The 27,146-nt window shown below is 36.4% G+C and overlaps 1 protein-coding gene across 2 annotated transcripts in view; it reads right to left on the minus strand.

Annotated features, from left to right (window-relative positions):
* Positions 1–2,027: 2,027 nt before the first annotated feature.
* The window catches only part of SP4 (Sp4 transcription factor), an 82,313-nt gene continuing 57,194 nt past the window's right edge, over positions 2,028–27,146 (minus strand). The window contains exon 6 of one of the 2 annotated variants that reach the window (XM_086397427.1): positions 2,028–5,464. In XM_086397427.1, coding sequence (XP_086253553.1) covers positions 5,217–5,464 — 248 coding nt within the window. In that variant the 3' untranslated portion in view covers positions 2,028–5,216. The remainder of the gene's footprint in view (positions 5,465–27,146) is intronic. The other variant, XR_015162841.1, reaches the window with a different exon arrangement.

Raw genomic sequence — 27,146 nt, forward strand, 5'->3', positions numbered from 1 at the left:
TTCACTGCACAAAAATTTTAAACAATGCCACAATTATGCAAAGGGATTATTGTTAATTGGAAATGCATCTACTGTTTCACTGTGGTACAATATTTTTTAATGAAATGTTTCAAACACTGCAAGCTCATCTGAAAATTTTGCTTAACTGTCACCAAATTTTCCTGGTTGAATTCACAAGAGAATGTACAATGTACTTAAGGCTTGGGCATTTGTACCTAGCTGTGGGCAGCACAGTGATGCATGATTTATCATGAAAATACCTTCCCTAGTTAAAAAAAAAAAGATTTCATGTCAGTACAGTCCAATACAATATATGTAATTTGCTAACTCATTTGCTAAATTAAATGCTTATTGTAAAAGCTGTTATATATATGTACACACATAAACTGCTTTTCTGGGCTAAAGTACTATAAATAGCATATTGATTCCTTTCTTTTTATACAGGAAAACTTGATTACTAAAATTCTGAAATCCAGAAACCCTATTAATTAGAACATTTTCCTCCAGGAGAAATTATCCTAGCATTTGCCAAACTATTACCTTAGACAAAAACAAAGATTTGTATGATCTTCCTTCCTTCCTTTCTTACTATTTGCACTTGAGATCAGCTTCAGGCATCCAAAAATAAATTCATTGTGACCTTCAAGGAAGAAGAATATAGCCTAAGACATACACTAATTAGCAACTTTTAGGATTGACGCCATTGAATATGGCGTCTAAAAAACACTGCTACATAATTACAAGTTGGCTGTGTGTGAACTAGACATTAGCACTTGGGCAATAAATACAGAAACGAAAGTCAGATGTACTGAAGAATAAAGTATTTCATATGTTTTGTACATATCTGAAGTCTCTGCACTCTTTTAAGCATCTGAAGTTTTAAATTAAAAAAAGCAAGCTATACAATTCTTTCTTTATATTTTGAAGTTATCATGAATAGCATTATAAACTATACCATATTATACAGTGTTACACTTAGAACTGCTTCAACTTTCCTAACATTATTATCAACAGTTTTATGTAGGATAAGGTAAAAAGCCTCACTTTTTTGGTGTTTTCTTTGATTCAGTCTAGGTTCCTGGTTCCTGGATGAGACTGAAGCTCCTAGAAGTCCAAGAATCAAACTAGTACTACCTCATAAGAAGTTTACTACTTGTGTTATCCCTTTTATACAATGTCATTCTGATGCTTCCAAATGTGAATTTTTCAAATAATTGAAATACATTTCTAGTTTGATACAAATATTTTGAAAAGTTTAGTAAGACCTCTTTACTGGTCATTTGGCAGCGTAAAAAAAAACCTGTTTTTTGATTCAGGAACTGTTAATGAACATATATTATTACACTAGCCATGTCTTTACTGTACAGTTTTACTATAGAAGGCATCTACCCAAACACAATGTAGGCCCTGATTAATACAGATGTAAAAAGAATTTTTGGCATCCTGTGGACCAAAGTATTACTACTTACCTGCTGCCTAAAATCCTCTGCTCCTCACATGATGATATGTAATATAGCCTGGGTTTGGAAATCTGGTAACTAAAGTTGTTATAGCAGTACATTTATTATGTCAGTTAAGGTTCTGTATGAGATTTGCAGAGGTCTCCCAAGAGGAAAAGCAAATAGCTTTTGCTTTTAGACTGTGGCATCTACATGGCATGCATTGCTTCTTCCTGCTTCTGTAAGCTTAAATAATATTTTAATTATGTTTTCATTTTCAGCTCTTCCTACAATTTCCTAACATTTACTGCTTAAAAATATCTAAGTAAAAAATGTACCTAAATCAAATTTTAATTTCCATAAATGTCTAGAGCAATGGCTACAAATTAACATGAAATTTGAATTGGTGTTCTTTGGTGATATCTTCAGAGAAATGGTGACCATATCTTAATACTAGGAATTATGAAGAGCTGCCAATACATTTTCTAGTGAGAACATTACTTTCCAGTGTTCATCGTTATAGGAAGGTTGATAGTTCAAACAATTTATTGCTGCTTTATAGTATACATAATTAAATGAAGAAACATGTTAAACTCAAGGGAATTTTTAATAGGTTACTTGCAATTGTTATTGCAGGCAACAACTTGTACATGATTTTATTTCCAAATCCACAAAAAACAAATTTTATACAAATCAGCACTGTAAAAATGTCAATTACAGCCCCAGAGGCTTTGCTGGCAGAATAATTGTCTAAATTCTAGGATATGGGAAACAAGTTCTTTTCTGGATTCATCTTTTTTTTTTTTTTTTTCTTTTTTTTTTTTTTACAAAAAAAAAAAAATTTACAAGTGAAATGTTACTACAAAACTTTTTATAAGGAATTTTTGCAAAACATTTACATTTTACCATCAACTATTTCTGTTTTAAAATCATTATGTAGATTTAATACCCTATGCTGCACATCAATTTATGTGGGATGACAACTTAGTGACATGCATAAAAAAACACCACAAGGCATTAAAATGAAGACTTAAATACAAATATTGTTGCAATAAAACAGTTATAAAATTGAAAAATAGGACCTAAACATCATGCTTATCTAAGTTTGACAAATTAACTTTTTCTCCTAGATTACACACTTTTATTACTGCTCTCATGAGAGTGTGATAAATAATGACTTAACATCAAGTTCTAATGTAATCAGCAACACATACACAAACCTAACCAAAGAAAGTATACTGTAAGAAAAAACTATTCTAACACTGGAGTTCTACCATGATAAATACATAGCTTTGCACTGATAATTACAATAAAGAAAAGTTTTATAACAGTGGCAAAGGGAATGAACAGTGAAATGTCATTAAACAAGACTCTACTGCACATCTGTGCCCTATTACTTATAACAGCTATATCCCACTGAGTCAAATAAAGGACATTGAAATTTACGATTCTTATAAGACAGAAGAGTGGATTCAGAATGGTTTGCAGAACAGACTGTCAAAATATTTCTAATTTCAGTGGTGAAATGTGCACCTGCTAACACAAATTAATATACTTTATATGCTATAAAGCTATCCAGATTCAGTTTGTTAAATTTATAATAGGCCTCATTGTTGATTAAAAAATAACTTCCATTTCTGAGGCGCATACATAGGTATGCATTAAAAATGGTTCATAGAATAATGGTGCAGAGAGCTCACACTCAGTATTAACAACAACAAAAAGTATCACTCTGAGGAAACATGATTCAAACATTAGGAAAGTTTCTTTGCATAAAAAAATTTATAGCACTGATTGTGTAGCATAATGATAGATAAAATATATATTTGATGTTTCAGCTCCTATATAATAAAATTAAAATTAACACTACCAAATGCTTCTCTGTACCAAACAAAACAACAAACTGATTCTGATGTTTTAAAGCCAGATACATCAGTTGTTAAGAGTACATTAAATAAAATATACAAAACAATTTACAAAATCCAACTAAAATTTAAAGACTTTGTTACAAGTCTACAAAAGCTTTAAGAAACTTGAAATTTATAACCACAGTGTAAAAATTTTTTTTCCTTTAATCTCAAAGCTTTTTTATACAAACTGAAAGCACAAAAGACCTTCAGTTTTATATAACGCTACAAAGGGCTGGCCTAAAGTGTACATAGTGTAAACAGTGATCATTACAGTATTTCTCCTTCATCAAAAATACAAGAAACATCACAATTTCAGAAGAGAATTCGCATGAGTAGTACTTTTCCTGAAATAATAGAGAATGTACAAGAAAATAACATACACCTATACTCAAACAGTCCCCAAACTAATGGTGTTAATTAACCAAGTAGTTAAAAACTTCAGTTTTCAAATGGTGAATTCCAACTGCATTATAATTCACTGTAAATATATTTTTAAATATGAAATATCTTACTAATATTTAAGCTACTGGCATACTTCAGATTTTTTTATAGGAAACTTTTGGCCATCTTTCCTATTAAGATGCTTGTACAAATAATGAAATACATTTATTTCTTTAATCACTTATAACTGACTGATATTTTTAAAAAATACTTTTTGTTTCATAGCATCACATCTGTTATACATTTGTTAGGATGTCTTCTTAAGGAAAATTCAGTTTCTGGTATAACACAAAGACATTACTGTGTTATAAATCCTTAATCAGCCTCTAAAACAGTGCTAGAAATAAAATGGGATTGGCTAATTTTTAGCAAAGAGGAAAACAGAAATTATAATGTAGTTAAAAGATAATTTTCTGCTGGCCTTAAAAAAAGTGTGATAATTCTTTCTTTGGCTACCAAGTCAAAGCATAAAGAATTTTGCACATTGTCAACATAACTCATATTTACAGACTATGAAACTACAGGGTGATTTAAACTCTATGCAAATATTTCCAATATAAACATTTAAAATGAACTTTGTGGTTCAACCTAGTGTTAGGAATATAATCAATCCTAACTTCAAAACCATACCTGTTAAGTTGCCTCATTTTATTTTTCTGAAGCTATTGTGAGTTTTGTTTTAACCATTTCCCCCCCAGTATTTTCCTACGGTTTCAATCTAAAATTTAACCTAAGGTTTAGCTCTAAGTTCCTTCTGCGTCTCCAAATGGAGAAAGTAATTGGATCTCACTGATTGTCTGCATACCCACTACTACAATGTAGTGGTAATAAAGATCTGAGATGCCTCTCAGATTCTGTTTTTGGAACTTACCTAATTTAACTGTTGAAGAATTTCTAATATTTAGAAAAGACGGCCAAAACTATTTTCAATTGATTTTCCAAAAATCAAGCTAAGGAAATAAAGCATTATCTCTATCATCAGTTAACTATCTGTTTTCTGTGATAATGGGGGAAAAATCCACATAAATATTACTGACTGAATTTATAACAAAGTACTTTCAAAGAAAACAAGTCCAATTAAGGTCCAGTCTGCAAACTACTGAGGTCTGTCTTTTTAAACATGTTAACACATGATGTTAAGAGAGGGGAAGATTCAGTTTAAAGATTATGTGATATATCTCCAAATAACTACAACGTACATAATATGGAGGAAATACTTTTCTATCCGTTTCCAGTATATCAGTTTGCTTTTGTATTTTTAAAAATTCAACACTTCATGTGCTGACCCAAAATCTTGGAATACTTAAAGAAGCCAAGAATGAAAACATGATTTCCTACTCTGTAATCCACTTGACCAGCCCAATTCCAGATTTTCAAAGGTGTGTAAACTTAAGTGCAGCACTAGAGGTCTCTATTATAAATAACTTCAGAATTCTTCCATGTTGGTTGAAACATTGGGAGTTGCTGGGTTTGAATCTTGAGAAATGGCTGCAACTGTGACAATTCTTGGGGAGCCAAGCACCTCTGTAACAGATGAGTCCAGTTCTCCGGAGGTAACAATGGCAAGAGCTGTCCCACCACCTTTTTTATTCTGGTGCGTTTTGACATGTTTGGAGAGATGATCACTCCGCATAAATCTTTTAGAACATTCTGGACATTCAAATCTCTTTTCACCTAAACAGAAAAATAGTAAATAAACAGCAATTCACTTTATCTAAATGAAATTATCATTTAAAATAATTTCTCTTCTTTTTCAACAGTTGCAAAATACTTTGTTTCTATTTCAAAATGCCAACAAACACACAGTGCAGTATAGGAGAAACACCACGTGACTGGGAATAAAAGAACTGTGTTAAAGTCCTGATTCTGCTAAAAACTGAAAATAAAACTGTTTCCTCAGCTTCCCTATCTACAAAATAAGAAGGTTCCTGACACATGATCTCAAAAGTCTCCTCCAGTTATAACTCTGCATAATATCAAAGCTCATATCCACTCTTCCGTAAAAACTGTTGTCAAAATTTTGGACATAATGACTAGAGGCAGGAAATACCTTGAAACTACTTCAAATAAAATCAGTTAATAATTTTACAGTGTATTGAGTTTCTTTACAAGGTAAAAAATGAGAGTGGGGTAAACACTACATTTCAAATTTAATAGTTTTTAGATCTTGCAGAATTAGAATGTTAGTTTCTGGTAGACAGAGTGATCCTTAAATATTCTCTCTTTAATTTATAAGATAGTTCTATTGGAAGTAACTACTTCTTTATTTTAGAAAAAAACGATTTTGTTCTTATGTATAATAGGCAGGGGCACATAAAAATTTAGTTAATTGACATATCACATTTATAATGGATAAACTATTAGCTTTATTTCTCTCCTTACAATTATTATTTAGAGGAAAGAAGCACTATTTTCCTGATAACAGAACTTAAGAAAATTAAAAAAATTCAATTTGGCTTCTTCTTTTACCTGGCCCTCCTTTTGATTGACTAATAGAAAAATCTATAGGTTCAAGTGTCAGATATCCCCTCTTCTTTATCTGTTTGCTTTTATTTAAAAAAGAATTGAATGTGATTCACTGAAATTTCCTCTTTTCATAGAAAAATTAAATGAATGGATAAAATCCTTAAGGTATAAATAAAGCCAGTTAAGTTTTAAGGCAAAATGACTTGCATTTTATGAATGTTAACACTGAGGCAAGGACAAAAAAAACAATTAGATGAGGGTTTATGTTTAGGATCAATCTTGAACTCCTTTATCTTTCAGGCTTCCCATTTTATTTCAAAAGAAAAATTCAAAGTGTACAAATTTAAAAGCTGGAAGAAATCTAAAGGATCTTATTTTACATTTTCATTTTACAGGTAAGTTGAGCCTCAGAAATTAATTTGCTTGGGAATCCCCCAGTTATCCAATTAATTGATAAAAGAGCAGAATTCAAGACACCTGATTTCTAATTCAGGTATTATGTATTAAATCACCTGTAGTAGAGATCTCTGTTCTTTTATAGCAATGACAACCAAGAATAATCAGAAAGATATATCACGTAGTGATGGCTTGAAGGCATGAGCTTTATTCACTAAACACTGAATCAATGGGTGACCAACTTGTACACACTGGCTGTTTAATAAACATTTGTTAGCTGTGGTATTTATTCACAAACTCAGTTATTTTTCAGTATTAGATTGGTGCAAAAGTAATCGTGGTTTTGCACTGTTGAACGTTGCCATTTGATACTAGAATACATTCTTAAATAAACGTAGTGACATTATGCATCATTTTAATGTGCATTTCTCGCTTTGTTTTCTTTTTGCTAATGTCTTATTACTTACAGTTTATATTTTAGACTAGACAAATGATGTTTGACAAAAAGCAAATTTGAACGATTTTCTTATTCTAGTTTAAATGGGTAGTAAAGCATCCGAGACAACTCATAACATTAACAACGTGTCTGGCCCAGGAACTGCTAATGAACACATAGTGCATTGGTGGTTCCAAGTTTTGTAAAGCAGAAGGGAGCCTTGAAGATGAGGGGTGCAGTGGCCACCATCGGAAATTGACAACGACCAATTAAGAGTAATCATCAAGCTCTTACAACTACATGAGAAGTTGCCAAAGGACTCAACGTTGACGTTTGAAACAAACTGGAAAGGAAAAAGGAAAAAGCTCGATAAGTGGGTGCTTCATGAGCTAACAGGAAATGAAAAAAATTGTCACTCTGAAGTGCCTGCAATGCAGGTGACCCTGGTTTGATTCCTGGGTGAAGAAGATCCCCTGGAGAAGGGTAGGTTACCCACTCCAGTATTGTTGGGCTTCCCTGGTGGCTCAGCTGGTAAAGAATCTGCTTGCAATGGGGGAGACCTGGGTTCCATCCCTGGGTTGGGAAGATCCCCTGGAGAAGGGAACAGCTACCCACTCAAGTATTCCACCCTGGAGAATTCCATGGACTGTATAACTTTCACTTTACTTTTCTTATTTTACACAACAACAAGGAACCATTTCTTGATAGGACTGTGACATGCAACAAAAAATGGATTTTTTTTTTTGGTCTTAGTCCACTAAGCTGGACTGAGATGCTCCGAAAGTATCTCCCAAAGCCAAATCTGCACCAAAAAAAGGCCATGGTCACTGTTTTGTGGTCTGCTGTTAGTCTGACCCACTACAGCTTTCTGAATCCCGGCAAAACCATTACATCTGAGAAATATGCTCAGCAAATCTGTCAGATGCACTGAACACTGCAATGCCTGCAGCCAGAACTGGTCAACAGAATGGGCCCAATTCTTCTCCAAGACAATGCCTCACTGCATGTTGCACAAACAATGCTTCAGAACTTGAGCAAACTGGGCTACAAAGTTTTGCCTTATCTGCCATTTTCACCTGAACGCTCACCAACTGATACTTCTTCAAGCATCTCAACAACTTTTTGCAGGGATAATGCCTCCACAACCAACAGGAGGCACAATACTTTTTGTCAAATCCCGAAGCATGGATTTTTATGCTACAGGAATAAACAAACTTACTTCTCATTGGCAATAATGTGTTGACTGTAATGGTTCCAATTTTGTATAAAAAAGATGTGTTTGAGCCTAGTTATAATGATTTAAAATTCATGGTCTGAAACCACAAATATGTTTGTACCTACCTAATATTTGTGTTGCTCCAACACAATATTTGGAACAACTGCAGTATGACCGGTATTGGTGATACAAAAATGAACAAGTCAGAGTCTCCGACTTTAAGAAGCATCCATTATCTTGAGAGAGTCCTTTGTTAACCACATGAAACTACTGGTACGAAAAGAGAAAGGAATTCACGTCCCCAGCTACTCAGTACCAAACTCTAAGATAAATGAGAAATGATGGGGACATGGCTTTTGTGTGGACTTTCTAGTCTACTCCCAAGTGGTGTGGCTATCCAATTAATTTCAAGCAATAAAAGTTGGCTAGAATCGCAAAATAAGTAAATTATGTTGTACAATTAAACTATCATTAGGGGAATGACATTTCAGTTCATTAACCTTTTTCCACGGAGAAGTGTGTCTTCTGTGGTGTAAGAAGACAATTTCCTAATTTCCTACCTCTTTGGCAAACATTATCATTATACTTTATAAAATATAAATTATAAGGAGGCAGAGAGTTCTTATACTAACTATATATCCTACAGTATCTTTTTTTGTATTTATATTTAGAATTATTTCAATAATTATTTTAGTAGGGTTAACACTTTTTATACTTAACGCAACTAGCTATCAAAACTGTTGATATTAGTTATTAATACTTACAGTGGGCAAAATGCCCCAACTCCCTAAAAAGATGCCTGTGTCCCTACCCCTGGAATTGTGTGTACTTTTATTTTTTTAATTGTAGGATAATTGCTTTACAGAATTTTGTTGTTTTCTGTCAAACCTCAACATGAATCAGCCATAGGTATACATATGTCCTCTCCCTCTTGAATCCCCTACAAAGATGCCTGTGTCCCAATCCCTGGAATTGTGTATACATTTTATCACATGGCAAAAGGGATGTGACTAAGTTTAAAAAGGTTAATATAGACAGACTGTTCTTAATTATCTGGGTGGGCCCAATCTAATCACATGAGTTCTTAAAAGCAGACAGCTTTCTTCAGCTGGAGTCAGAAAAATCCAGCAGGAAAAATTAGAAGTGTGAGAAGAACTTGACCTGTTGCTGCTGGTTGGGAGGGGGGGTGGTTTCCACATGGAAGGTATGAGAAGGAATGTGGGTCACCTCCAGGAGCAAACATTAGCCCCCATTGACAGACAGGAAGGAAACAAGGACCAACATCCTACAACAGCGAACACTGAATTTGATTGTCAGTGTGAATATATCTGGAAGCAGATGCTTCCCCAGAGACTTCAGGTGGGAACATGACCCAGTCAACACCCTGATTTCAACTTGTGAGATGTTAAGCAGAGGACTCAGGCTGAGCCTACTAAGACTTCGGACTTAAATAGCTATATAAAAAAGTGTGTTTTAAGCTGCTAAATTTGTGATAACTTGTCTTGGGAGCAGTAGCAAACTAATAAAGATATCATCTTGAAAAAGGTAAAGCATAATTCAAAAAGTAAATTACAGGTGATCTATAATATGGATCAAGATCTGAAAAATATCTTCAAGTTTCAAAAACATGTCAAGAAGAAATTTCAATTTTTTTTCTCTAAGAAAATCTAAAGGATGTAACCAAAACAACTTTGGTTTAATAAACTGAATATAAAAAAACTGCATATTTTATCTAGATTATTAATAAAATGCCACGCTGTATGACACGATTATTCAAATATAGTAGTATTTATATGTACTATATATATTTACACATATAAAAAGGATATAAGTAGAAGATGCAAACTTAGAAATTATGCAGATTATTTCCTAACATGATATAACAGCGTTTCTCTCAGAAAAAAATTAGCTGAGATTTTCAAATGGAATCATAGATTTGAAGGGATGAATGGAATAAAACATCTTTAAATTTTTATTTATTTGAGGTAATCAATCCATCAAGAGCCAATTATCTAGCTGTCAGAGTCCTACCTATAATTTCATTTTCACGTTACCCTTAAACCTAAGCTAATACACTGTAAAAAACACATTTTATGAATATTTTTCAAAGCCTGCCATTTGATAACATATCTGCATATTTACCAATTAAAATAATTTCCAGAGTGACCTAAGAGATTTTATTAGTTTCCAAGGGCTACTATAGAAAACAAAACAAAAACAAAAATCCACAAACTGTGTGGCTTAAAGACAACAGATATTCACTCTCTCACAGTTATGGAACTAGATGCCAAAAATCAAGATGTCAGCAGCACAATTCTCCCATCAAAGGCTCTAGAGAAGAATCCTTCCTTGCCTCTTCCTAGCTGCGGGTGCCTTCTGGCAATCCTTGGCATTGGTTGGCTTGTAGGTGCAGCTCTCCAATGTTTCCCTCTGCCTTCACATGGCCTTGCCCTCTGTGTATCATCTCTTTATTATACGGATATCTGTCACTGGACTTATTTATTTTTTACTTTCCAATATTGTACTGGTTTTGCCATACATCAACATGAATCCACCACGGGTATACACGTGTTCCTCATGCTGAACCCCTCTCCCACCTTCCTCCCCATACCATCCCTCTGGGTCATCTCAGCGCACCAGCCCCAAGCATCCAGTATCACGTATTGAACCTGGACTGGTGATTCGTTTCATATATGATATTACACATGTTTCCATGCCATTCTCCCAAATCATTCCACCCTCTCCCTCTCCCACAGAGTCCAAAAGACTGTTCTATACATCTGCCGTCATTGGATTTAACGTCCACTAGATCATAAATGCTAGGCACCAGGCATAGTTACAAATTCCTCTTAACGCATCTCATCTGCAAAGAACTATCTCCCAATAAGGTCACATTCACAAATTCTATGGAGTAGGAACTGTCTCTCTTTCTGGGAGACACAATTCAACCCACTACAGGGACATTTTTAAATGTATGGCATTTGTTATAGGCAAGCAAAAAACACACCCTTTGCTCAACGGATAACTTCAATCAAACATCCATTTGCAGCATCTATACAATTTCTTGCCAGACTTTTATATATAACTCACTTTATAGAAATTATATTTTGATTTGTTCTTAAAAACCTAATTACTCAAACTTAGAAACCTGTAGTCCCTGGATCCCTCCAATGCCTATTGGGATGGTCTTATCAGTCCCTCCTGGACACCTCTTCATGAGTACACTTAATTCTCCCCTATCATTACCTGGGGATAAAAGTAAATTAAAAGAGGGAGAAATGATAATTTGAGAGAAGTTATGTGGCTTAAGTTTTCTCAAAGTAGAAGACAGATAAAGGAAAGTTAAGTGGGAGTAACAAGAAATAAGAAGACTTGAGGGTGCTAAAGTATGAGAATGAAAATATTAAGAAAACTATGTGTCACATGGCTGTTATCATTATTATTGATGCTGAATGTAATGACTTTATTTTTAAAATAAAACTGTTAAATAATGTGCTAAAAAAAAAAAAAGACTCGAGAAGGTTTAGATAATTACTAAGGCAATGTGAAAGCTGAAAAAAAGTAAGATTGATTGGCTGTTCTGAGAGACTGGTTGAGATTTGAGACCATAAAATTCGTAGACATCAATCTACATCATGAGAATTTTTTCATTTCCTCCTTCAGCAATTATCAGCTCAAACAGAGAAGCCCTTTTGGTCATTTTCTTATTAATACTTTCTAAAAAGGCAATCTTATCTACTCTAATGGTTTTAACTATCATCTATAAATTGATGGCTACATCAGGAAACAGAGTCCTAAAATAGGAATTTGATCTCCCAGATGTGCCATAGAAAGCATCATTCAAGATGTCACAAAAAAAACTCATTAACTTTCCTATCCTTATATCTCAGAAATAAAAGGGGAATTCCTCCCCAAAATATGAAAGAGACAATATTAGTAAAGACAGTGACCAAAACTTAACTCCTCTGTGAAAAGATTCAGAAAACTGGGGGAAAAATAAACAATCAAATCAACTCATTTAGACTCTGTAAATTAATCAAGGGTTCCTGTAACTCAGGGAGTGTTTTATAAGGAAAATGGCTAAATCTTGATAAAAACAGCAAGTTTTGTGGTGTTTTAACTTGCTAGTTCCATTTACATTTCCCAGCAGCCTGGTAGCCACCAGAGGGAGCAGAACAGAGTGAAAGCCCTTTCAAAACTTCTTTCCCCAAGAATCATCATTGCTTCTTTGGAGGACTTAAAACAATGTTGCAGTGAACATTCCTTGGAAGTGCTCCAATGCAAAAAGTCTTCCTCCAGGAATAGAGAAGAGCATGTGTTTATCTAAAACAATTAAAGACAAGTATTTTAACTTCATGGATACCTGAAACAATGACTAATACTTGGGCCAAATAATAAACAGATAAACAAAAAACTTAAAAAGCTCAGAGGTATGAGATAGCCATAGGGGCTCTATAAAGTTCTGACATACTCCTTGGAATGTAGAAGCCACATACATGCTTAGGGCTGTGAACATACTCAGGAGAAGGGTTGAGATGAACCGAACTCTCACTTATAAGGCCTACCTATCCTTTGAGGCTCCCCAAGAGAAAAGAGAACGAGCATTGTCTGGCTGAGAGCTGAGGGTGCCCCAACATGCACACAAAGCCTCTCAGAAAAGACGGAGAGATTAAATGGTCTGAAAATTCCCCAATTTTGATGAAAAACATTAATATACACATGGAAGAACCGCAACTAACTTTAAGTAAGTTAAATGAAAAGAAATTCACACTGAGACATATAATAATCAAACTGTTTGAAGTTAAAAAAAAAAGAATCTAGAAAACAGCAAGAGAGAAGTGACTTATGATCTACTGCTGCTGCTGCTAAGTCACTTCAGTCGTGTCCAACTCTGTTGGACCCCATGGCCTGCAGCCTACCAGGCTCCTCCATCCATGGGATTTTCTAGGCAAGAGTACTGGAGTGGCTTGCCATTGCCTTCTCCGTATGATCTACAAAGGATCATTATAAAGAAAATCAGCTGATTTGTTTTTCATCAGAGATCATGGAGGTCTGAAAGCAATGGGATGATATATTCAATGAGGTGAAAGAAAAAACCTATAAACCAAGAATTCTATATACAGCAAAAATATCTTTCAAAACTAGGGAGAAACTAAGATGCTTCCAGATTGATAAAAAACTGAAGGAATCTGTCACACCTGTAAGAAATGTTAAAGGCGGGTGGGGGGGGGGTCCTTCAGGCTGTAATGAAAAGATACTAAATGATAACTAGAATACATATGAAAAAATAAAGAATGCCAGGTGAAGTAACTATACAGACAAATACAAAAGACAGTATAAATGCATTGTCTACTCATTTCCCCCCATCTAGTTTCAAACAAGACTGCATAATACTTATAAATCTGTGTTGAGGGGTACACCATATACAAAGATGTAATTAGTGAAAATAACAGCATAAGTGGAGGCAGAACTATGTAGGAGAAAGTTTTTGCATGTTACTGAAATAAAGTTGGTATTAATCCAAATTAGACTGTTAAAAGATGTGAACTATAATATCCAAAGCAGGAGCCACTAAGAAAACTACACATATATATTAATATATACACACTAATATATATAGTATATATACCTATACTTACATATATCAAAAAAATTACAAAGTAATTAAAATAACACATGAGCAGTGTTTAACACAAAATGTCAACAATGGAGAAACTCAGGAACAAAAAAGAAGACATGAAGACAAATAGAAAACAAATATTAAAATGGCAGAAGTCTTTATCAGTAATTGCATTAAATATGAATTGAAGTCTCCAAAAGGCAGAAAATTGACAGGATGGATTTTAAAAAATGGATTTTAAAAAATCTAAGAGGAGCTATCTTTAAATTCAAAGACTTGAGGAGGCTAAGAGGATGGAAAACAGATATACTGTGCAAACAGAGAGTTAGAATAGCTATACTAATACTAGACTGGTAAGATAAAAATTACTACTAGAGATAAGGAAGGGTACTTTATAATAATAAAAGTATCACTCCACCAAGAAGCTGTAACACTTAGAAACATGTAAGTACCTACCAAAAGAGCTCCGAACCACAAGAAGCAAAATCAACAGAAGGGAAGGGAGACAGACGTTCCACACTATACCAATCCTTTTCCTAAATTCTCCATTTCAACTGCAGTAGTCATCATTGATACCTTTCATCTCTTTTCTCACATTTAATCAGTCACCAAATACTGTTAATTTTATTACACAGACATCTCTTAAACTGGTCCCAAGTACACCTTACAAATTCTGTTTTATTAGGATCTTACCAAAAGTTCCTACTGTCTTTGCTAACTGGTCTCAAAATTATTCCCTAGAAATCTGTCCTCCATACAAATATCAAATGGTTGAAAATGAAAAAGTGACCATCTGATTATTAGCTAAAAACTTCCAATGCTTCCTCATTTCCTATAGTTGCAGGAAAAAAAAAATCAAATATATGTAACATCCTATTGATCTCTGCCTACTTTTTAAAAATCTATTGTCACAAACATCATGGTTCCCAAATACTGAACTGCTTGTATATCCTGACATCATATCTTCTTGTATAAGTTAGCTTCTAGTTCAAGATAAAAATCCTGACTCTGCTCCACCGACCAATCATGTAATTCCTGGCAACTTCTCTCTCCAATTTTCAGTTTTTTCATTTTTAACTGGGAAGAGCAGAAATATCTATTTTATATCACTGTTCAAAGGATGAAATGAGAAACTGTATTTTAAAAAGCATTCAGAAACCCAGCACACTGAAGGAGATCAGATACGTTAACTACTACTGACTGTTACTGCCTGTCTGAATTTATTGCTTCCATGGCTCATTCTAACTCATCACTACATAACTCAACTTGCTTCAAGGAACTAAGTTTCAAGCCTTGATAAAGAAGTCAATTAACCTCTTAAGACTTACGTTTAGTCTTTCTTTATAAAATGGTAGAATTGCACAAAATTGTTTTCAGGAGTCCCTTTGGCTCTAGACACATTGCATGAGGCATATGTGTGAAGCTGAGCAAGAAATTCCTTGGGACTGTTAAAATAAAAATTAACTAGAAAATCTCCCTCAATTTTTAGACTGTAATTTCTCAAAGATTAAGTATTGTCTCATGTTTTTGAAAATGTTTCAATTTGCATACAGTTCTACATAGTTCTATGAGTTTTGATAAACACATTAAGTCACGTAGCTATCACCAAAATTCCAATATAGAAGAACTGCTTTCACTTAAAAAAATTTCTTCTTGATGCTTTTTCACAAACTCTCCTCCATCACACATTAGGAAATACTGATCTGTTCTCCATTTGTACAGTTTTGATTTTTCTATTACATCATGTAAATGGAATCATTCAATTGGTAGCCTTTTTGAAGCTGGATGCTTTCACTCAGCATAATGCATCTAAATTTCATCCATGTGGTTTTGTGTATTAATAATTCATTCCTCTACTCTGTGGAGTAGTACTCCAACATATGGATATACCACAACATTTCATTCATTTACCAGCTGAAGGATATTAGGATTGTATACAGTTTAGGTGATTATAAATAAATGTCATGTATATTCAAAGCTAGGATGAATACTTGGGAGTGGATATGGTTAAGTGTATGTTTAACTTTTGTAAGAAAATTCCAAAATGTTTTTCAAAAGTGCTGTGTCATTTTGCATTCCCACCAGCAATGAAGTTCCAGCTCTGCAATTTTGTCAGTACTTCTAATTGTCAGGATTTTGATGTTCTTATTTTTTATTTTAGCCATTCTAATAGGTGACAGGTATCTTGTGGCAGGATTAATTTGCATTCCCCCAAATAAAAGATGATGCTGAACATCTTTTCATGTGCTTATCTGTCACATGTATATTCTCTTTAGTGAAGTGTCTAGATCCTTTGACAATTCTTAGCAAGTCTTCATCTAATAATTCTAACATGTGGATCATCTTGACATGGTGGATACATAGTATGCTGAGTAATTTTGGATTGCATCCTGGACATTTTTTATATTATGTTATGGTGATTCTGGGTTCTATTACGAATCCTCTAGAGAACAGTTCTATTTTAGCAAAACAACCCCTTTAGATTCATACTAAAAGTGACAGCTTGCCTTCTTTGATCAGTAATTTCAATATTAATTTAAAGATTTTATTATGCTCTCTGAGTATGCCTAGCACATGTCAGAAATTAGGTGGTGGTTTATTTCAGGCTTTGAGGCCTCTGCTATGGTTCTTGAGGATTGTTCTGTGCATGTGCAGTACAGAGTTGAGTCCAGAACTTACTTTATTCCGTACAGAAAATAGGGGATCACCTTTTACAGATCTCTACAAACTTATCCTCATACTCTCCAACCCCCAAGTGTCCTTTTTTTCTGGTTTCTGTGGCCAGAAAGCCAGTATCCGGGGAGGAGGGGGGTGTTCCTTCATTGTCCTGCACATAATCATGGTTGGCATTACCTTCAGAGTGAAATGACAAAGAAAAGAAAAAGTAATTCCCCTCATATTCACTGAAAAACAAGGGCCCAATATTTCCTGATTCCTCTAACAAAAGATAAAGGTATTTTCTCAATATTTTAGCTGTTTATGCAGACAATGCTGCTGCTGCTGCTAAGTCCCATCAGTCGTGTCCAGCTCTGTGCGACCCCAGAGACAGCAGCCCACCAGGCTCCCCCGTCCCTGGGATTCTCCAGGCAAGAACACTGGAGTGGGTTGCCATTTCCTCCTCCAATGCATGAAAGTGAAAAGTGAAAGTGAAGTCGCTCAGTCGTGTCCAACTTTTAGCGGCCCCATGGACTGTAGCCTAGCAGGCTCCTCTGTCCATGGGATTTTCCAGGCAAGAGTACTTCAGTGCAACCCACAAACAGGCTGGACTTGGAGTCAAGCGCCCCTTTTCTCAGTTCTCTTGCCAGATATACATGGTTTCTCCTACAGTGTTTGATGTTTATACCTGCTATTCAGGGCCCACAGGGCCAAAGCTGGTAGAACAAAAAGAAAACAAGTCCTGTAAAACTCGCTTCTATTATGCATTGTTATGTAAGTTTAACTGGATCACATTTCTGCAAATAAGAATAGAGATTATCAAGGAAGAGGATATATTCTAGAAAAGAGCCAATTTGTCTTTTGTAGAGCTCTGTAGAAGTATGGAACTAAAATAATGAGAGGGAGATATGGAGTATAAAACAGTAAACTGAAGCCTATACATGGAATATTAGCCCTACTGTTAAAAAATTGGGGCAAAATATTTGAGAATTTCTATCTAAAGAAATATGGTCCCACACTGTAATACTACATGTTGATAATTAGGTCCCTTTCAATATAACACACAGTGGCCCTACCCAATTTCCTAAAAAGAAGGCCACCAGTTAACAATGATTTCACAATCTTTCACGTAAACATATTTGTCAGTCACCTTCATCATCATCATGATGATCATCATCACCATCTATTTAAACAAAAGCCTGGGATGCACATAAGCCTACCTCAGAAAAAGCGAAATACAGACAAAAAAATATAACCCTGGAGGAAACATGAGACTTCCGGTAAGCTACTGTATTTATACAGTAAGAACAAGATGCAATAAAAAAAGAAACAAAAATCACTCTTGGAAATTAAAAAACAATTCAACAAAAATACCTGAAGCTAAAGTTAAGGAATTTCATTGAAAATATAAGAAAAGGTAAAAAGACAAGTAAAAGAAAAGGTGCAAAAAAAAAAAAAAAAATCAATATAGGGAGTCCAACGTACATCCATTAAGAGTTCAAAATGAGCAAAAAATAAAAAAGGGTGAATGGGTGGATGTAGGGTGGTGGGGGAGGACCCAGAGTTGAAAATTCCATCCAGAACTATACCATAAATGAAAACCTATGCTTACATACATAATTATGAAATTAACAGAATACTAAAGATTAAAAGAAAGCTCAGGATGAGGGCATATCAAAAGGATAGAGGAGCCAATCTGAAACAACTTTCAATGGCCAAAAATAGAACAAAGTGAGGAAGATAATGAACACAGGAATACCTGGTTTTATCACACTTTGCTTTATTGTGCTTTGCAAATAACTTTTTAAAAAAAATTGAATGTTAGTGATAACCTGTATCCAGCAAGTCTATCAGCACCATTTTTCCAACAGTATCTGCTCAATTCATATCTTTGAGTAACATTTTGGTAACTGCAATATTTCACATTTTTGCATTACTTTATATTTGTTAGGCTGATATGTGATCACGGATCTTTGATGTCACAACTCACTGAAGGCTCAAATGACAGTTGATGTTTTTTTTTTCCAGCAATAAAGCATTTTAAAATTAAGGTATGTACATTGTTTTTTTAGAATGCTGCTGTTGTCAGTTGCTAAGCTGTGTCTGACTCATTTTGCAACTATAGGGACTATAGCCCACCATGCTTCTCTGTTCATAATTTCCCAGGCAAGAATACTGAAGTGGGTTGCCACTTCCTTCTCCAAGATGTAACACTTCTGTATGCTTAAATAGACTATAGTATTATGTAAACATAACCTTCACATGCACTGCGAGACCAAAAAAGTACTGTGGTTGTCTTTACTGAGATATTCATTCTTCACTGAGGTCGTCTGGAACCAAACTGGGACTATCTCTGAGATGTGCTTGTAATGATGTAATTGGATGATAACTCAAAAACCAAATATTCATGAACAAATATCATCAGTTCAGTTCAGCTGCTCATTTGTGTTCGACTCTTTGGGACCCCATGGACTGCAGTGTGCCAGGCCCCCCTGTCTATCACCAACTCCTGGAGTTTACTCAAACTCATGTCCAGAGTTGGTGATGCCATCCAACCATCTCATCCTCTGTTGTCCCCTCCTCTTCTGGCCTTCAATCTTTCTCAGCATCAGGGTCTTTTCAAGAGTCAGTTCTGCACATCAGATGGCCAAAGTGTTGGGAGTTTCAGTTTCAACATCAGTCCTTCCAATGAATATTCAGGACTGATTTCCTTTCAGATAGACTGTTTGGATCTCCTTGCAGTCCAAGGGACTCTCAAGAGTCTTCACCAACACCACAGTTCAAAAGCATCATCTTCAGCGCTCAGCTTTCTTTATAGTCCAACATCACACATGACTGCTGGAAAAAACCATAGCCTTGACGAGACGGACCTTTGTTGGCAAAGTAACGTCACTGCTTTTTAATATGCTGTCTAGGCTGGTCGTAACTTTTCTTTCAAGGAGTATGCGTCTTTTAATTTCATGGCTGCAGTCACTATCAAGAGCAATTTTGGAGCCCAAGAAAATAAGGCCTCTCATTGTTTCCCCATCTATTTGCCATGAAGTGATGGGACCAGATGCCATGATCTTAGTTTCTGAATGCTGAGCTTTAAGCCAGTTTTTTCACTCTCCTCTTTCACTTTCATCAGTTCAATCGCTCAGCCATGTCCGACTCTTTCCAACCCCATGAACTGCAGCACGCCAGGCCTCCCTGTCCATCACCAACTCCCGGAGACGACCCAAACCCATGTCCATTGAGTCGGTGATGCCATCCAACCAACTCATTCTCTGTCGTCCCCTTCTCCTCCTGCCCTCAATCTTCCCCAGCATCAGGGTCTTTTCAAATGAGTCAGCTCTTTGCATCAGGTGGCCAAAGGACTGGAGTTTCAACTTCAACATCAATCCTTCCAATGAACACACAGGACTGATTTCCTTTAGGATGGACTGGTTGGATCTCCTTGCAGTCCAAGGGACTCTCAAGAGTCTTCTCCAATACCACAGTTCAAAGGCATCCATTCTTTGACGCTCAGCTTTCTTTATAGTCCAACTCTCACATCCATACATGACTACAGGAAAAACCAAAGCTTTGATTAGACGGACATTTGTTGGCAAAGTAATGTCTCTGCTTTTTAATGTGCTGTCTAGGTTGGTCGTAACTTTCCTTCCAAGGAGTAAGCATCTTTTAATTTCATGGCTGCAGTCACCATCTGCAGTGATTTTGGAGCACCTCAAAATAAAGTCAGCCACTGTTTCCACTGTTTGCCCATCAATTTCCCATGAAGTGATGGGACCAGATGTCATGATCTTAGTTTTCTGAATGTTGAGCTTTAAGCCAACTTTTTCACTCTTCACTTTCATCAAGAGGCTCTTTAGTTCGTCTTCACTTTCTGCCATAAGGGTGGTGTCATCTGCATATCTGAGGTTATTGATATTTCTCCCGGCAATCTTGATTCCAGCTTGTGCTTCCTCCAGCCCAGCGGTTCTCATGATTGATTCTGCATAGAAGTTAAATAAGCAGGGTGACAATATACAGCCTTGACGAACTCCTTTTCCTATTTGGAACCAGTCTGCTGTTCCATGTCCAGTTCTAACTGTTGCTTCCTGACCTGCATACAGGTTTCTCAAGAGGCAGGTCAGGGGGCCTGGTATTTCCATCTCTGAGAATCTTCCATAGTTTGTGGTGACCCACACAGATAAAGCCTTTGGCATAGTCAACAAAGCAGAAATAGATGTCTTTCTAGAACTCTGTTGCTTTTTTGATGATCCAGCAGATGTTGGCCATTTGATCTCTGGTTCTTCTGCCTTTTCTAAAACCAGCTTGAACATATGGAAGTTCACTGTTCACATACTGTTGAAGCCTGGATGGAGAATTTTACTTTACTAGTATGTGAAATGAGTGTAATTGTGTAGTAGTTTGAGCATTCTTTGGCATTGCCTTTCTTTGGGATTGGAATGAAAATGGACCTTTCCCAGTCCTGTGGCCACTGCTGAGTTTTCCAAATTTGCTGGCATATTGAGTGAAGCACTTTCACAGCATCATCTTTAGGATACCTGGAATTCCATCAGCTCCACTAGCTTTGTTCGCAGAGATGGTTCCTGAGGCCCATTTGACTTCACATTCTAGGATCTCTGGCTCTAGGTGAGTGAGCACACCATCGTGATCTTTTTTGTACAGTTCTTCTGTGTATTCTTCCCACCTCTTCTTAATATCCTCTGCTTCTGTGAGGTCCATACCATTTCTGTACTTTATTGAGCCCATTTTTGCATAAAATGTTCCCTTGGTATCTTTAATTTCTGCATAAAATGTTCCCTTGGTATCTTTAATTTCCTTGAAGAGATCTCTAGTCTTTCCCATTCTATTGTTTTCCTCTATTTCTTTGCACTGATTACTGAGGAAGGCTTTCTTATCTCTTCTTACTATTCTTTGGAACTTTGCATTCAAATGGATGTATCTTTCCTTTTCTCCTTTGCTTTTTGCTTCTCTTCTTTTCACATATTTTGGAAGGCCTGCTTAGCCAGCCATTTTGTTTGTTTGCATTTCTTTTTCTTGGGGATGGTCTTGCTCCCTGTCTCCTGTACAATGTCATGAACTTCCACCCATACCAAAGTGGTAAAAATAAATGATGGAATAAACAAATCATTGGGGAAGAAAGTATAAATTTTCATTACACAAGAGGCACAACTAAAAATTATAGGAACAGTGAGGGGAATAGAAAATGGTCTTTAGCACATCACAGTAACATCACACAGAACATTACATTGTATCTTCAGGCAAGATACAATGAGGAATGCTAAAAGTGAAAATAGTATTTTTTTTTAAAGAAAAAAAAACAGGACATTTGTGTAGACTCAAAGAATAGTCTCCAACATATTTACTAACTACTATGGTTAAGTCCACAAATTCTTTGATGTGCTTCCCTCTAGGTTATGGAGCTTAATAGATTTTCCCCCTGAATACTGAATGGACTTAGTCACTTGCTTCTAATAAACAAAACGTGGAAAGGAAAAAAGAAAAACTTTACAGTGGATATACCTAGCAAGTTCTATCTTAACTAACTCATTAATATTAACATCACCAATAATAAGACATATTGACATCATGTATTCCCTAATATGATGCAATTAGGCACAGACAATTCATAACTTCAGTCTAATCATGAGAAAATATCAGGCAAACCCAAATTGAGGGACATTCTACAAGACACCTCAATTTACTTTAAAATGTCAAGGTAAGAAAAAGACCAGGGGAAAAATAAAAGAAATTTCACAGACTTCAGGAGTAAAGGTCTATGACAATAAATGCAATGTGGTACTCTGGACTGACTCCTGCAAGAGAAAAAGTATATTTCTGGGGAAGCCTGTAGTTTAATTGGTAGACCTGTACCAACGTTAATTTCTTAACACTGTATTACGGTAGGCGTTAGCAATAAAGGAAGCTAGATGATGCTGAGGCTGAAACTTAAATACTTTGGCCACCTCACGCGAAGAGTTAACTCACTGGAAAAGACCCTGATGCTGGGAGGGATTGGGGGCAGGAGGAGAAGGCGACGACAGAGGATGAGATGGCTGGATGGCATCACCTACTCGATGGACGTGAGTTTGTATGAACTCCGGGAGTTGTTGATGGACAGGGAGGCCTGGCGTGATGCAATTCACGGGGTCGCAAAGAGTCGGACATGACTGAGCAACTGAACTGAACTGAAATGAGATGAAGGGTATTTGCGAATTCTCTCTACTATTTTTGCAACTCCTCTGTAAATACAGAATTATTTAAAAATAAAAAGTTTAAGCTCTTAAAAGCTAGTGGGGAAAAATTAGGTCACCTACCAAAAAATAAGAGTAACAGTAACTTATTATTAGTAAAACAGTTGCAAGAAGACAATACAGCAGTGCCATTAATGCTTCAAGGAAATACAGTTTTCAGCCTAGAATTCTGTGTTAGCCAAACTATCAATTAAGTTGAAAAGCAAAAGTAAAGGCATTTTCAAACAAATTTACTTCCCTATGCCTTTTTGTTGACCATGATGGCTACTCTGTTTCTTCTAAGGGATTCCTGCCCGCATTAGTAGATATAATGGTCATCTGAGTTAAACTCACCCATTCCAGTCCATTTTATTCGCTGATTCCTAAAATGTCGACGTTCACTCTTACCATCTCCTGTTTGACCACTTCCAATTTGCCTTGATTCAAGGACATGACATTCCAGGATCCTATGCAATATTGCTCTTTATAGCATCAGACTTTGCTTCTATCACCAGCCACATCCACAACTGGGTATTGTTTTTGCTTTGGCTCCATCCCTTCATTCTTTCTGGAGTTATTTCTCCACTGATTTCCAGAAGCATATTGGGCACCTACTGACCTGGGGAGTTCCTCTTTCAGTATCCCATCATTTTGCCTTTTCATACTGTTCATGGGGTTCTCAAGGCAAGAATACTAAAGTGGTTTGCCATTCCCTTCTCCAGTGGACCACAGTGTGTCAGACCATGGAGTAGTCATCATGGTCAACAAAAGAGTCCCAAATGCAGTACTTGGATGCAGTCTCAAAAACAACAGAATGATCTCTGTTCATTTCAAAGGCAAACCATTCAATCACAGTAATCCAAGTCTATGCCCCAACCACTAATGCTGAAGAAGCTGAAGCTGAATGGTTCTATGAAGACCTACAAGACCTTTTAGTACTAACACCCAAAAAAGATGTCCTTTTCATTACAGGGGACTGGAATGCAAAAGTAGGAAGTCAAGAAATACCTGGAGTAACAGGCAAATTTGGCCTTGGAATACGGAATGAAGCAGGGCAAAGACTAGTAGAGTTTTGCCAAGAAAATGCACTGGTCATAGCAAACACCCTCTTCCAACAACACAAAAGAAGACTCTACACATGGACATCACCAGACTCTACACATGGACATCACCAGATAGTCAACACCGAAATCAGATTGATTATATTCTTTGCAGCCAAAGAGGGAGAAACTCTATACAGTCAACAAAAACAAGACCAGGAGCTGACTGTGATTCAGATCATGAACTCCTTATTACCAAATTCAGACTTAAAATTGAAGAAAGTAGGGAAAACCACTAGACCATTCAGGTATGACTTAAATCAAATGCCTTATGATTATACAGTGGAAGTGAGAAGTAGATTTAAGGGACTAGAGCTGATAGATAGAGTGCCTGATGATCTATGGACGGAGGTTCGTAACACTGTACAGCAGACAGGGATCAAGACCATCTGCATGGAAAAGAAATGCAAAAAAGCAAAATGGCTGTCTGAGGAGGCCTTACAAATAGCTGTGAAAAGAAGAGAAGCGAAAAGCAAAGGAGAAAAGGAAAGATATAAGCATATGAATGCAGAGTTCCAAAGAATAGCAAGAAGAGATAAGAAAGCCTTCCTCAGCGATCAATGCAAAGAAATAGAGGAAAACAACAGAATGGGAAAGACTAGAGATCTTGTCAAGAAAATTAGAGATACCAAGGGAACATTTCATGCAAAGATGGGCTCGATAAAGGACAGAAATGGTATGGACCTAACAGAAGCAGAAGATATTAAGAAGAGGTAGCAAGGATACACAGAAGAACTGTACAAAAAAGATCTTCACAACCCAGATAATCACGATGGTGTGCTCACTCACCTAGAGCCAGACATCCTGGAATGTGAAATCAAGTGGGCCTTAGAAAACATCAGTACGAACAAAGCTAGTGGAGGTGATGGAATTCCAGTTGAGCTATTTCAAATCCTGAAAGACGATGCCGTGAAAGTGCTGCCCTCAATATGCCAGCAAATTTGGAAAACTCAGCAGTGGCCACAGGACTGGAAAAGGTCAGTTTTCATTCCAATCCCAAAGAAAGGTAATGCCAAAGAATGCTCAAACTACCGCATAAATGCACTCATCTCACACGCTAGTAAAGCAATGCTCAAAATTCTCCAAGCCAGGCTTCAGCAATATGTGAACTGTGAACTTTCAGATGTTCAAGCTGGTTTTAGAAAAGGCAGAGGAACCAGAGATCAAATTGCCAACATCTGATGAATCATGGAAAAAGCAAGAGAGTTCCAGAAGAACATCTATTTCTGCTTTATTGCCTATGCCAAAGCCTTTGACTGTGTGGATCACAATAACTGTGGAAAATTCTTCAAGAGATGGGAATACCAGACCACCTGACCTGCCTCTTGAGAAACCTGTATGCAGGTCAGGAAGCAACAGTTAGAACTGGACATGGAACAACAGACTGGTTCCAAATAGAAAAAGGAGTATGTCAAGGCTGTATATTGTCACCCTGCTTCTTTAACTTCTATGCAGAGTACATCATGAGAAACACTGGGCTGGAAGAAGCACAAGCTGGAATCAAGATTGCCAGGAGAAATATCAGTAACCTCAGATATGCAGATGACACCACCCTTATGGCAGAAAGTGAAGAGGAACTAAAGAGCCTCTTGATGAAAGTGAAGAGTGAAAAAGTTGGCTTAAAGCTCAACATTCAGAAAACGAAGATCATGGCATCTGGTCCCATCACTTCATGGGAAATAGATGGGGAAACAGTGGAAACAATGTCAGACTTTATGTTTTTGGGCTCCAAAATCACTGCAGATGGTGACTGCAGCCATGAAATTAAAAGACGCTTACTCCCTGGGAGGAAAGTTATGACCAACCTAGACAGCATATTGAAAAGCAGAGACATTACTTTGTCAACAAAGGTTCATCTAGTCAAGGCTATGGTTTTTCCTGTGGTCATGTATGGATGTGAGAGTTGGATTGTGAAGAAGGCTGAGGGCCTAAGAATGGATGCTTTTGAACTGTGGTGTTGGAGAAGACTCTTGAGAGTCCCTTGGACCGCAAGGAGCTCCAACCAGTCCATTCTGAAGGAGATCAGCCCTGGGATTTCTTTGGAGGGAATGATCCTGAAGCTGAAAGTCCAGTACTTTGGCCACCTCACGTGAAGAGCTGACTCATTGTTCAAGACTCTGATGCTGGGAGGGAGTGGGGGCAGGAGGAGAAGGGGACGACAGAGGATGACATGGCTGGATGGCATCACTGACTCGATGGACGTGAGTCTGAGTGAACTCTTGGAGTTGGTGACGGACAGGGAGGCCTGGCGTGTTGCAATTCATGGGGTCACAAAGAGTAGGACACGACTGAGCGACTGAACTGAACTGAACTGATGCTTTTTTATAAGAAGCATTTCAGAATGTTTTCCAGGAACAAAGGGAATAAACTGAGAAAACTGAGTATGTAAGATCTTGAGAATACTAGATCCAAACCAACAGAGCAGGGAAGAAAGGTTTCAGGATTATAGCTGTGCAGCAGTCCTAGAGAGAAATCAATCAGTGTTTGATCAGAAAGTTGGAGACCTCCACGAATAAGGAGAAACTGGATGGAGTTGATATCTCTTGAAAAGTTAAAATAACAAGAGGAGGTGATAAAGTTAACCAATGCAAGGGGGAAGAAGGCAATGTGAATCTTCGGCAAAAAAAAAAAAAACACAGGAAACAACATGTAACCCGTATAATCACAGTCCATTACATAACCATAATTATTAATTTTCAATGTTAAGAACTAAGCTATATAAAACAGGCAGTGGATATTAAAGAAAATGTAAGCATTTTAACATCAAGAGAAAGACGAGAGAGTAAAAGTTTAGGTGAGAGAAGTTAAAAGGTGGAAGAGATAGAAACTGAAGGAGAGGCATGGTAACACGCTATTACAGAGTGGTGTGTCATGATACAACATTTGGCCTACACGCAATTGAAGAAAAGATTCAAAGTCACTGATGGTATGAGGTGAGGTAAATTATTTTGGGAGGAGTGTTGATTTCTGACAGTTTGTAACTTAGTGTCCCTTTTTTAAAATAGAAGTATATTGATGTACAATATTATATAAGTTATATAGGAGCATAATACAGTGATTCACTATTGTTAAGGTTACACTTCATTTATAGTTATTACAAAATATTGGTGATACTTCTTGTGTTGTATGGTATATTCCTGTAACTTATTTTATACCTAATAGTTTGTACCTCTTAATCTCCTACCCCTAAATTGTATCTACCCCCTTCCCTTTCCCTATTCTTAACCACTAGTTTGTTCTCTATAC

Source organism: Bos grunniens, chromosome 4 (assembly GCF_055505025.1).
Source record: "Bos grunniens cultivar Pamir isolate PY7600 chromosome 4, Bosgru_T2T1.0, whole genome shotgun sequence".
Classification (NCBI taxonomy): Eukaryota; Metazoa; Chordata; class Mammalia; order Artiodactyla; family Bovidae; genus Bos; species Bos grunniens.